Raw genomic sequence first — 12,736 nt, 5'->3', positions numbered from 1 at the left:
CAGTCATTTTCAAAACAAGCGTCACAAGAGGGCACCCCACTTAAGAGCAAAATCCCATGGCAGTACATGAAACAGTCAACAAAAAAATTTGACTAAAAATACTCTGTGAGTTCCTAAAAATTATGTGAAACAACGTTAGCAGACCATTTTTAACTGTTTGAGAATGCAAATAACATTTGCTATGAAGAACTGGGAAATGATGTCTTCTTCAGAAGGATATCTTAACCTACACTGGTGGCCCAAAAGCTGCCACTGAACAGCACTCTTAGAGGCCAAACTATACAATTCTTTTGTCTTTCCGATAACTGGAATATGGTATAATATTCAGTGAGAATTCTTTGAAAGTAGGCTACAGTATTCAACTCAGGACCCACACTGCTGGTGCAAACACTGCTTCTGAACAGCACTCCAAGAGGCCAAGCTGTGCAATTCTTTTGTCTTTCTGATAACCGCAACAAGGCATATTCATTACCTTGTATACTTACATCTGATGTATCCAATAGCTGACATGATATCAGATATTAAACCTAGAGGTTCATTTTCCTCTTCTCCATCATAGTCTATCTCCACAGTTGACTTGTTGTTATATATATATGATCCATTGATATCCGTCACATCATAAATTCCATCCCATAAATTGGGATCATCATCTAAAATATAAAATAAATTATGATTAAAATAAACTGAAAATATGAACCATGAAATTCAAATTTTTCTGATAATACATCGTAAACAGAATATTTTTACAAGTAATTTTTTTCATAGTTAACAATCACTGATTAATTAGTTATAACAAGTGGACAAATTTTTTTTTTATATATCTCGTAAAAATGAATCTATTATAAAGTTTCCCTCTCAAATTGTTCATTTATAAATTATATTAAACTATGTACCGCTTGTAGTTGTAAGCCAATCTAGCAGTCGTAAAAATGTTGACGAAGAACATGTCGACTGTAAAAATCATGTTTCAATGTTTAAGTTGGTTAATCAACAGAGGTTTTATCAAACAATGGAATGAATACAGGGGAACACCACTCCAGGAAATAAAGGTATTTTCAGAAACTCTGAGTTCTGGAGAGTCATTTCATGATTTGACATCATCACAAATTTCACTCGATTACAAAGAAACACCAAATTGAAACTTTTTTTTTGTTCTTTCAGTGATACACCATAGGTTCATGGCTCTTAGCAGACATGAATATTTATTAGATGAACAATGCATATTCATGACTATATATCTGAAGGTAAGAAGCATCTAGGAAGTCATGAATATTCATTGGGCAACTAACACATATTCATGTCTGCCTAGCCCATGATGCAACGGTATTCTACTGAAAGAACAATAGAGGTGAAAAAAAAAAGTTTAAATTTGGTGTTTCTTGGCAACCGAGCGAAATTTATGTGATCCAAAATCATGAAATGACTCCAAAACCTAGCCTACCTGTAGACATGAGAACGGCTATTGCTACACTATTCTCATACCCTACCTGACATTTTGAATTTTTTGGGGAACGTAGTGGAAATTCAAAAATTCAAAATGTCAATTAGGAGAACATAATAGTGTAGTGATAGCCATTATCATGTCTACAGGTAGACTACAGTTTGTAGTGATAGCAGTTCTCACGTCTACAGGTAGTCTATCCAAAGCCAAGAATTAATGAAAAAACTTGTATTTCCTGAAATGGTTTTCCCCTTTATGTGTGTTTGTGAGGTTTTTACAACTATGATATATTGCAAAAGAAAAACACATTCTTGTCCACTTTTTGATAATTTTATGAAGAAAGTTAACCTCTAAAAGGTTTGCAGAGCTCACAAACATTTTACTTTCTCTCTGCCCTTAAACAAATCATAATTCAATAAAACTCACACAAAAAAACTACAATCTCACCTGACAAACTATGTTCCGGCGTGAACAGAGCAGCTGCCGTCGTCGTTTCATCGTAACTCTGCGTCTGTGGTCTAGGTACATAACTTGGTAAACCAGACACTGCCGACATACTTTGATACCGTCTTGGTTTACGCAGTATTTTCTTAGGAACTGTGGAATTCAAACAAAACAGCTTTTATATTTTCCAAAAAAGAAAACAAACGTCATGACAAAAGTCTCTAAGTTGCACCTTAGAGCTGAAAGAAGATAAACAGAAAATACAACAAACCGATACAGGATTTGCTCCAGGCACTGGGTTTAACAGTAAGTGGCTTTTCAACTATTCATTACCTATGTAATAGATCAAATACCCTAAACACTAAGCTTAAGACCAATTGGGTATAGTCCATAATGTGTATTCAGTATTTTTTTTTCTGTTCGGTGTAAATTTACTTAGTTTGTCACTGTGAGTTCAGAAGTATGTCATGGGTGGGGGTCAATGTCCTGGTGAGTGCACACCCCCCACAGGGTACGATTGTATACAAGTTGATACAAAGTACTAGTAACTCAACAAGGTGACTCACATTCATAGAATTTAACAGTGTGCTGATACATTTGTCTTTGTTCTGGGTATGTATACATACATTCACTTCATATTGTGGCACAATACATGTACAGCTACAACAACAAGAGTTTGCCAGGAAACTGTACATAACGTATACATGTAATGATTATAAAGCCAAGCATTTGGCAATTCGAAGTTGTTTTACTAATTAGACAAGAACATTTTTATTACAGAACACAGCAGGATTGTAATTAAAGAGAGACTTTCCTCATATTGTTGTAAATTTGTTTTGGAACCCTGCTAAAGTAACTATGGGGAACACAGGTAGATTTTGCCTGAACATAGCCACCCTTAGCAAAATACTGGTAGGGAACCCAGGGTAGTAAAGTGACTGAAGAACTGTACATGCACATTTTACATAACCACCCCTAAAACACTGTTACTAGTGGTAGTGTACCTTATGGTAAAATGACTGAGGAACTTTACCATCCTTAGCAAAACCACAGTTATGGGGTCAAAGCCTAACACTTTTGAGCCTTTCGCGACTGCTATTACAGAAACATGAGTAATGAATGCAAACCACAAGGCTAACTGTACATAATATCAACACAGACTTACAAAGTATGTGTAATACAATATGACAGGACCAGGGCTCAAATTAATACTTCTACGCTTGGTACTCAGAATAAGCCTTGGGTGAACAGTTGTTCAGCTGAAGTTTTCTATTGATTTCCATTGGTCTAACTAACTAATAACCACCTTACAAATGTGGTTATATTACTAGATATTTTGTTTATAAGTAGTCTATGTGACACACAGCATATCATCGGGTTGGTGAATGCTTCAGTTATTAATCCTTCTACAAGCTGCCAGAACAGAGAGGGCACTTTTCACTCAATACTGTCAATATACTTGGCACCACATCAGTGACAGAATCCTTATAGGTGACACAACTCAATCAACATCCAACTGTTAAATCAAACACATTAATGTGTGATACTCAAAGAAGGGGGCTGATTAATGAACCAATGAAGTGTGTTGTATGTGGGTAGGACACTTCTATCAACACTCCTAAAACTCATTAACTTGACCATGTGTCTCATTCATAAACTTCAAATATTGTTTACATACAGTGCAAAGACTTGGCTATTTGCCCTGACAATGTTGCCATTATGTTGTGTCAAATACTGAGATAGACATATGGCTGTTTAAACTTAGCATCCTGTCATGTGGGCATTTTTTGGCAATCACCTTTCCCCTATTGTGCCTGGCATTTTGCTAACAGCCATGTATTCAAGCCTAAAATTCAATTAGTATTTCCTGTAGCAATAATTGAATATGGTAATCATGTTTACATCATACAGTTCAACCCTCCAAGTTGGTTCTATTCTGTTTACATGGTAACACTTTACTGAAGTCATCTCAAAGTGGAAAAGATTTAAAACGCAATAACAATATGCATTGGGCAAAACACCATTCATTAGTAAAATGCCAGAAGGGAGGGGAAAGGCAAGTGACCAAGTCCCCATGGGACTGGATTCTAATTTCTAGGTTACAACTTCAAGTCTCTGCAGGACTAACTCAATGTTTGCTTGCTGTATTTTCCTTTCAAGACAACCTGGGATGGTACCAGTCCATGGCCAGCTCTGGTAGGAATGTGTGGCCAATACTGCCAACCCCAGAGAGGATTCTCTTCTGGTTTGACTGTCTTTTAGACCCATTTTGGCCAAAAACCAAACCCCATTTTGAATCATTACAGGCTTTTAGAACAACAAATTTTAAACCAAAATAGATTTATGGTAGTTCCATCATTTTGGAGGTAATTAATGACACAGGTTATGATTTGGTAGACAATGAACCACATTTTAGACCAAGCAAAATCAAAACTAATGTAGAGTGGGCCCCATTTTAGACCAAGGGCTAGAAAAGGCATCCAAACTTGAAGGGCAGCACATCTATGTACAGTCAAATGAGTACCACCACCCATCCCTCCCACCCCCCAAACTTAGACAATACCACTTCTGATTCAAAAGTTCTGTACTAATCCCTTTTTTCTCTTACTTCATATAAAGTTAGCACAATAACAATCACACGTATTCTCTCACACTTTCAGCGATTTAATCCTCTTATTGACAGATGTGAAGGTCAGTTTCCTGTAGATACTTTGATGACAGATCAATTGTCCACTTTCTTTTCTTTTGTTCATTTACAATTATCACTATCATGTTAAACTTTAAAACCGGGAAAGTTGTTCTGATATGTGAACAATTAACTTATCACCACTACTTAAAGAGAAAAGTAAACTTTCTCATAACAACAAAAACTCGCGACAATTTATGTTTCTGCGAAACCCATGTATGGAAGGAAGTTGACCACTTTTTTGAATTTTCATTCAGTTTTACATAATTCACATAAATTTTAAAAATTACAGATTTACTTTAAATAGAAGTATTTGAAAAATTGCTGCACTATATCATTGTTATTCATGTTATTGTAAGCAATACTTGGGGGAGGGGTCATTTATTCTGCTATAGAGGAACGATGAGTCACACACGAAAAAAACAATTTGCACAAAGTTGATGAATGGAGTTGATGATAGAGGTCATGACCTGGGTCAATGTTGAGTATGACCTTTCAGCACCGATGACATCATAGTCTAATATTTTTTGTGGACATCACTGATGGCGACAAGTTGACAGGGTTGTCAGCAGTGATTCATATCAACTATCACACAAGCTGGCATAATACTTTACAATATGTTATAAAACAAATAGTCAAAAGTAATAGAAGAAACTATTGATAATTATATTCAGTTAATAGGCAGAATTTGTGATGATTGCTTCGAGGTATTATACAACCCGCAAAAAAAAACCAGTGTGTTTCCTTGAATTGAGTGCGCTGACGCTCGAGGAAGACCTCACACAAAGACAAACTTTGGTAAAAACAAGAATACAACTGATACAAACACAACAGCGAATGCCTTTCACACAATGCTTTTACTGGTTTGTTTTTATCAGTGGAAGTTATAATAGCATGCTATCAGTAAACAGAGTTATGGGGTCCTAGCTCCTATGGTGTTTATGCTATGACAAATACCACCCACCCCTTGTATGGATGAATACAATGTATATTACACATGATAGAAACATATTTCAATAGTAGACAGGCCCGTATATACATGTATATAGATATATTTATTCATGAGCTTAAAATATTTTCATCTACCCATACACATTTTTTGTGTGTGTGTGTGTATGTTTGTTTCTTGTTTGTTTGTTTGTCTGCCTGTCTGTTTGTTTGTTTGTTTGTTTGTTTGTAACATGGTTCCTGGGCCCCCTGTGTATCAACCTTCTCTCATATTGTATACCCTCTTGAAGACCTGCTGAAAACTGGCTTGCTAGTGTATAATCCTACTCCTAGGTATCACTTTGTTTATTTACAGCTAAAACAGGGAGTGTTTGCCAGAAGACTGTACATACATGAAACATATACATTTAATGATCACAGTTGATTATTTGACCAGTTGAGGTTGTTGGTTTTAATCACTAGATAAGAGTAATTTTATTGCTGAACAGAGCAGGTTTGTGATTGAGGAGAGTTGTGTGTACATTCATTCAGCTTTTGAAAACTGTCCCTCGATAACAACCACGCTGTGTTCAGCATTAAAAGTGTTGTTATCTATCAAGTAATAACAACCTAAACTTTCACAATGATCAACTTTGATCTATATGTATATGTTACATATAGTGTTCTGGCAAACATTGCCTGTTTTATCTGTAAAAGAGTTACAATTAAATGAAGGACATCTGCATAAATCCTGCACTTTTAACCCAAACTATGGAGGCAGTTTCCTTTGATTTGGCCTGAGGAACTCTGGTAGACAGGTCTTTACCATGACTTGTGACTCAAAATAAAAAACAAAGAAAATGCATTTCCATTTCTCATATTTCAATAGAAAGTGCAACACTGAAGTGTTTACCTGCTGACGTCATGGCGACTACATACCACGAAATCACACAAATCATGAGTACAGAGTGACTGTTTGATACTGATTACGTTTCAACCACCACCCAAACACCGTTAATAACCTAATGGGGTAAACATCTCCTAAGTCCTACACTTTCGTTCAGCATGGCTACCCAAACACAATACAGCAAAATATAATTTTCTACCAGCCATGTTTATGTGGACAAGCTCTGTTAGCTAGGTAATGTTCTTTTTATCTGATTATAGAGTCCGGTTTCTGTTCCTATTGTTGTACCGATCCCCTGCACTCCTCCGTTGGAGGGGACTAACACTCTAGCTGTAAAGTGGATCCTGAAAGGACGAAGAATGGTTGGTATGGCTGGAATTGTTCGGCTATGTGACTTTCAATGTTTTAGTGTTTTCCTTCTTGCAGTCTTCGGAAATCACATTTTAAAGTCAACCGCATTTCCTGATTTTATGCCCAATTGAGAAATGGCTAGAAAGTTTCATATTATGCATAGCAAGTTGTTTAGAGTACTTCTGTGAAATTGTTTAAACTGTAGAAGTTTCACACAATTTCAACTGCAGGGGTTCACAGATTCCAAGATCCTCATGTTTACTTTATATACTCAGTCCATTTCAAACAGAATGAACATCATCACATAGTCTAGAGCCTGGAGGGCCCTACCAGTGACCAGCTCTGGTAGGGGTGTGTGGCCAGTGCTGGAAACCCCAGGCCCCATTTTAGACCCACTTTGACCAAAAATCAATACCCCATTTTAGACCATTACAGGTTTTTAAAAGATGGAAGTTTACACCTAAATACATTTTCCTTAGGAAGCAACATTTTTGGGACAATTAATGGCAGTTACGATTTGGTAAAGGACAATAAACCACATGTTAGACCTTAGCAAAATCAGAAATATGCAAAGAGGACCCCGTTTTAGACATTAGCTAGAATCCATCACACATTGACAGACAGTCTAGTTGTCGTTGGCCACTTCATTCACACAGTTGCTTATTAGTATTCAAACAGTGAAATTGTGTTTGACCTGCAAATAATGTTTTTACTACAATCACCACCTTCAGTCTGAAAGTAAGTCATGAGGACAATAGCATCATAAGTTTACATTCTCCCATCGATTGCATTATCATCACTTATTTGGTAAGCATTTTGTACCCCAAAAGTCTCGCAAAACGATGGTAAAGTCGTTATACAAACTGACATATCGCACAAGCACATGTTCATTCGTAACATTGCTGTACTATGGAATTATTGGCAGATCTATGGATTTACGCACAAGAAATCAAACACGGTATTCAGCTCAGCCAAAACCATGCTTCTAATGCATCGCTATGGTGATTTAACAATTTTTCAATTTGATGTACAGTATTCCTGTGATGTGACCGCTAGGGGATTACAGTAAGGTTAGAGGTCAGGTCAGAGGTCAGGTCAGGTCAGAACTTATCTTGCGCCATACAAAAGTTGAATAGTAGCAACAATGAAAGGTTGTGTTTACTTTTCACAGATTGTGGTTTTTGGGGATGTTAATATGATATGGTATATTGATACAGCTAACATACACCCATGTGGGCGTCTTTACGTCAGTTCTTTGAGGGTTTTAAGATGGTTATCAACACCTGGGCTAGTCTAGTTCCAGACAGGGACAGTATTACATATTAGAAACTTCATCTCTTTCCCAGTCTAGTCAAGGCCGTTGCTCAAGGACAGACATACATGTATGTGCTCCCCCCAACTGTGTTCATATAAGGGACGACATCGAAATCAAAAGCATCGTAATTACGCGTCGCTACGAGTAAAGACTAGTAACTACTAGTAGTTACGATGTACTACGGTGAATATTCATAAGTCTCAACGCATATTCATGTACTTTAGGTTGTAGACAATAAAAAGTAAACACCTATTGTCCGTTATTCATGAGCCCAAACTACGACCATTTACGCGTAGTCTTCATGGTGAAAAAAATAACGAAACAAAAAGATTTTTCTTTCCTGTGCGCAAATCAGTTTCACGCTTACTTTTTTCAATGTTATTCATCCGATGCCTTCTAAGTTCTATGGCATTCGTACAGTCGGCTAGTAAGTCAACTAAGTGTTTCAGATATATTCAGATGTTTACCTAATATGTCTTGCCTAAAAATACCTTGAAGAAGAATTTTTATTCGAAACGTCGGATTTTACATCTATTTATTCGGACTGCCTCACAAGTTCCTTATGCACTTCTCGGCTGGTCAACAAACATGTCGACCATTTTCGTCTGGCTGCTGAACGGTGCATTGATCGTGTTAGATTCTAGTCGCAGGATTCGTCAGTCGAAATCGAACATTGTCCACAAAAACAAATTAAAAACTAAAGTTTGTCTCGCATTAATATATCGTTTGATTTGATTGATTTAGAAGTCACCTAAAAACGTTTTGTTTCTTCAAAATTTTGAGGAAAAACGTCATTTGTATAACGAAATTTCGGGCTACGAATAACTGAATACGTTCATCACTTGCGTCTCTATGTTTCTATATAAACCGACATCATGCATCACGCCACGTGTTGCCGAACATTGCGATTTCTCAACTCAACCCCATCATTTAGGAATGTTACTGTACTGAGAAACATAAAAAAATAGTTGTTGTTTTAGAATATATAAAACAAATCCCGTTATTCGATGATATAAAAGTCAAAACTGCACTTCCGCAACCCGGAAATTCAACAGCATTTCTTGGCCCTACCATGGCCGCCAAGCGTGAGCTTGTAAGTTGTACTGTTAGTTTGTACTGAATATTGAAACTTTGATTTCGTGCATATCTTATTGTTTTTTTTAATGAATATCGCCCATGAACTTGCACTCATAAAAACATGTGCAGTACTAGTTTCATCAGCACATTACTGGCTGAGTACGTGGTTTTCTTTGACGATCGAAAATTATGACAAACTACGATCAACTACGATAGAAGACGATGTCATCATTGGAAACATGGAAGGTGAGAATCACTATCTATTGTGTGTTGGCGATAAAAAATTACGTGTATCTACGCGTAAAGACGACATCATTAAGGGAAACAAAGAAATGTAAACTTATTATCTATTGTCAGTTATTCATGAACCTGAACACCTCATTATCTCCCGTTTCTCGTAGTACATCGTAGCTACTAGTAGTTACTAGTCTTTACTCGTAGCGACGCGTAATTACGATGCTTTTGATTTCGATGACGCCCCTAAACATGATGACATCGCCGTCGCACCCCCACATGATTTTAGTTTAAACAGACTTGAAGTGAAGTCCTGGTTGGACATTTGCATATCATATCAGTCCTAAAGATCCTAGAAACATGAGAACAATGATGACAGCCTGTCAATTTGTGATGGATTACTACTGACATGCGCCATTCACACTTCGCCCATTATGGGGTAGAATCACACCTAACACCTTTCGTCAGGGCCTTGACTAGACCGGGAAAGAGATGAAATTTTTAATACGTAATACTGTCCTTGTCTGGAACTAGACTACACCTGGACAAGATAATGAATGAGTACCTTTGTAGATTACATGCCCAAAGCTGGGTTGGGTGGGGTTAGGTTGGGTTGGGTTGGGGTGGGTTGGGGTGGTCGGGTGGGGTGGGGTTGGGTTGGGTTGGTTATGTTTACTTATGCTTAGTTTTATTTAATTTAGTTTTGTTCAGTTTAGTTTAATTTTTATTTGTTTTTTAACCATACAATAAATTTAAATTATTTCTTGAAATCTGTACACTTCTAGGATTTTTTTAGTTTTTGTTTCTTTGTTTTGTTCGATTTGTTTGAGTTTTTTCACAGAGAACCAAGTAAAAGTGTGGTTTCCAAATCTGTACACTTCTGGAATTTTACCTCCCTCTAAATAATCTAGCCTTGAAAACTAAATCTGTAAGCCTCTCTCAATAACCAGCCTGTAATCTTGTTTTCATTCACCACACTATCATTTTCCTGAATACTGTTTTCAGCTATAAAGTTGTCTAAAAGTGAATGATCTATTCTCTGTTTACATCAATTCTATCAACACAGTTGATACATAAGAACTGTACACAGTCACGTTCATGAACTGTTTATAACAGTTGTATGTGTTAAAGTTCACTGTCAAGGTCACTGCAACAAGTTTGTAGATGTAAAGTCAACAAATTTGACAAAGTTTGAAGTTGTTAAGTGCACTTAGTGAGCAATAGTTCTGTAGGTGTACATTTACCTGCTTAGGTGGGATTACTGATAACCTAAAGCTATATGTACATGCAAACATCATGAACATATCTCCAAACTTACAATCAGGTCAGTGTTGGACTCCTTATCTAAAGATTACCGCCTGTATTTACACACACAATGTTTTATGGTGACTTTATCAACTTTTCATAGTAAAAAAAATTTCGTAAAATTTTTGTGTATTTTTTTCCCAATTTTTAATGTTCAATTTTTATAACATTGAGTTATTTAAATCATGTATTCAGGCAAATCAATTGATAGGAAGATGAAATCATAAAAAATGGATTTTAAATCTGTCAAAACCAAAATATGAATTTTATCGGCACCAATATTTCTCTACAATCTGCACATCATTTGCATCACTGCCTACATCCCCATCCCCACCCCCTTCTTCACCAACTGTAGTCAATAGTGCTATCTATGACATCAGATCTCAAGATCTCTCTTTACAGTGGTAAAACGTGACAGCATTTGTTAGGCTTTAAATCTTGGCCAGTTGCACCACCTTAGTTTGTGGTAGAATCCCGGTGTGTATAACACCATGTATTGTAGTATGGTTTTGAGCTACCATTCAAAAACTCTTTGAATCTTCCTGAGGAGTGTAGTAGGCATCTGTTAAGTTGTACGTTGGCTGTACAATGTAGTGCATGTATATATATATATATATATATATATATATATATATATATATATATATATATATATATATATATATATATATATATATATATATATATATATATATATATATATATATATATACTATTTAGAGTGGCTGTCAAATTGTAAACAACTTTTTGCTTTGTAAATAAATTAAAAAATTTGAAATATTTTTTTTTTTTTTTAAATTTAAAAAAAAAATTTCCCAACTTGTTTTAATTATGTCAATTTTTCACCAACATATTAGACCAATTATGAACAAACATATTCTTTCTTTATGTTTTTGGATCATAATGAGAAAGTTTAGGGAAAGACGGTATGCTGATTGAAAACCAGGAACAAAATCACTAATTTAAAACACATCACTACATCAATTTACATGATGGATCAATACTCTGAGACCGATTAGTAAAATCCAAGGTTTTTTGACTATCGGCCACATGAAGTAAATACTGAATTTGGCAACCTCATCCAACAGATATCATTGTCACAGCAGCATGCCTGGCATCCCTAGTTAAAGGAATTTTACAAATTGACCACTTCATTCAACAGCTATATGATCGTGTTGTTTTCACAATCTAGCTAGCTTTTTATAGCCTTGAGTCTGGTGTAACAAAAACATCTGGTCTTGAGTTGCCTGTGTTTTCAAAAACCCTCTCTAAATATTACAGAAAGTTTGTTTTGACATTGGAGACTTTCTGTCTTTGCTGGACAAACACGCAGCATTGTCATTTCCCTTCTTTCCAGTGAAATAAATATTCTAGGAACAATTACAGATTGTCTCCGTGATTTCCTCCTTAAAATGAAAGTTGGATTGGATTCAGCAATTTAAGTAGTTGTCAACATTTAGGGGGTTACTGACCGGAGTTAAAAATATTCAGAGTAACTATAACTTCCCTAAAGGTTGTCTGTCTATCATGAACTGAAAACCATCCTGAGGCCATACATAGGTATTAGACCTCCTGCAGCTCCACTATCAGTCAATGGTATCATGTATGACAAACTAGTCAGAGAGCAAACCATAGCTTCAATTCTCAAGAGAAGAGAGAGACAAAGCCAGAGACAGCCTCTAGAGTAACGATAAACTCAATGTATACTTTAATGACCACAAACTTTGTAGCTGAATGCCGTACATAACTTTTGAGGAATTAGATCAGAATACTGTTACTTCAAAAGTCTTCAGTCGAAATATGTGACACTCTCATTCTGTGCTTACTTTGTATGATCACATGATTACAGTATGTTATATATAAGAGAATTTATTTGTATTACTACTATACTGGGATTTGGGGGGGTTGGGGGGGGGGGGGTTGTTTTTATCAAATTAAATATTCATTCTTGTCAATTCTTTACTAAACTTTATCGATGGACAGACAGACAGACAGACAGAGACAGATATAGACAGACACAGACAGTGACAGACAGAGACAGACAGACAG

General features: G+C 36.1%; 1 protein-coding gene across 1 annotated transcript in view; it reads right to left on the bottom strand.

Annotated features, from left to right (window-relative positions):
* LOC144433184 (uncharacterized) overlaps nucleotides 1-12,736 on the bottom strand; it is a 66,466-nt gene that overhangs the window by 2,870 nt on the left and 50,860 nt on the right. Inside the window, exons 6-7 of the mRNA XM_078121492.1 lie at nucleotides 1,889-2,038; nucleotides 486-650 (exon numbers count right to left, since the gene is read on the bottom strand). Coding sequence (XP_077977618.1) covers nucleotides 486-650; nucleotides 1,889-2,038 — 315 coding nt within the window. The remainder of the gene's footprint in view (nucleotides 1-485; nucleotides 651-1,888; nucleotides 2,039-12,736) is intronic.

Source organism: Glandiceps talaboti, chromosome 3, assembly GCF_964340395.1.
Source record: "Glandiceps talaboti chromosome 3, keGlaTala1.1, whole genome shotgun sequence".
NCBI classification, from domain to species: Eukaryota; Metazoa; Hemichordata; class Enteropneusta; family Spengelidae; genus Glandiceps; species Glandiceps talaboti.
The sequence above is the reverse complement of the archived record's forward strand: the minus strand, read 5'-3'. Positions and strand labels throughout refer to the sequence as shown.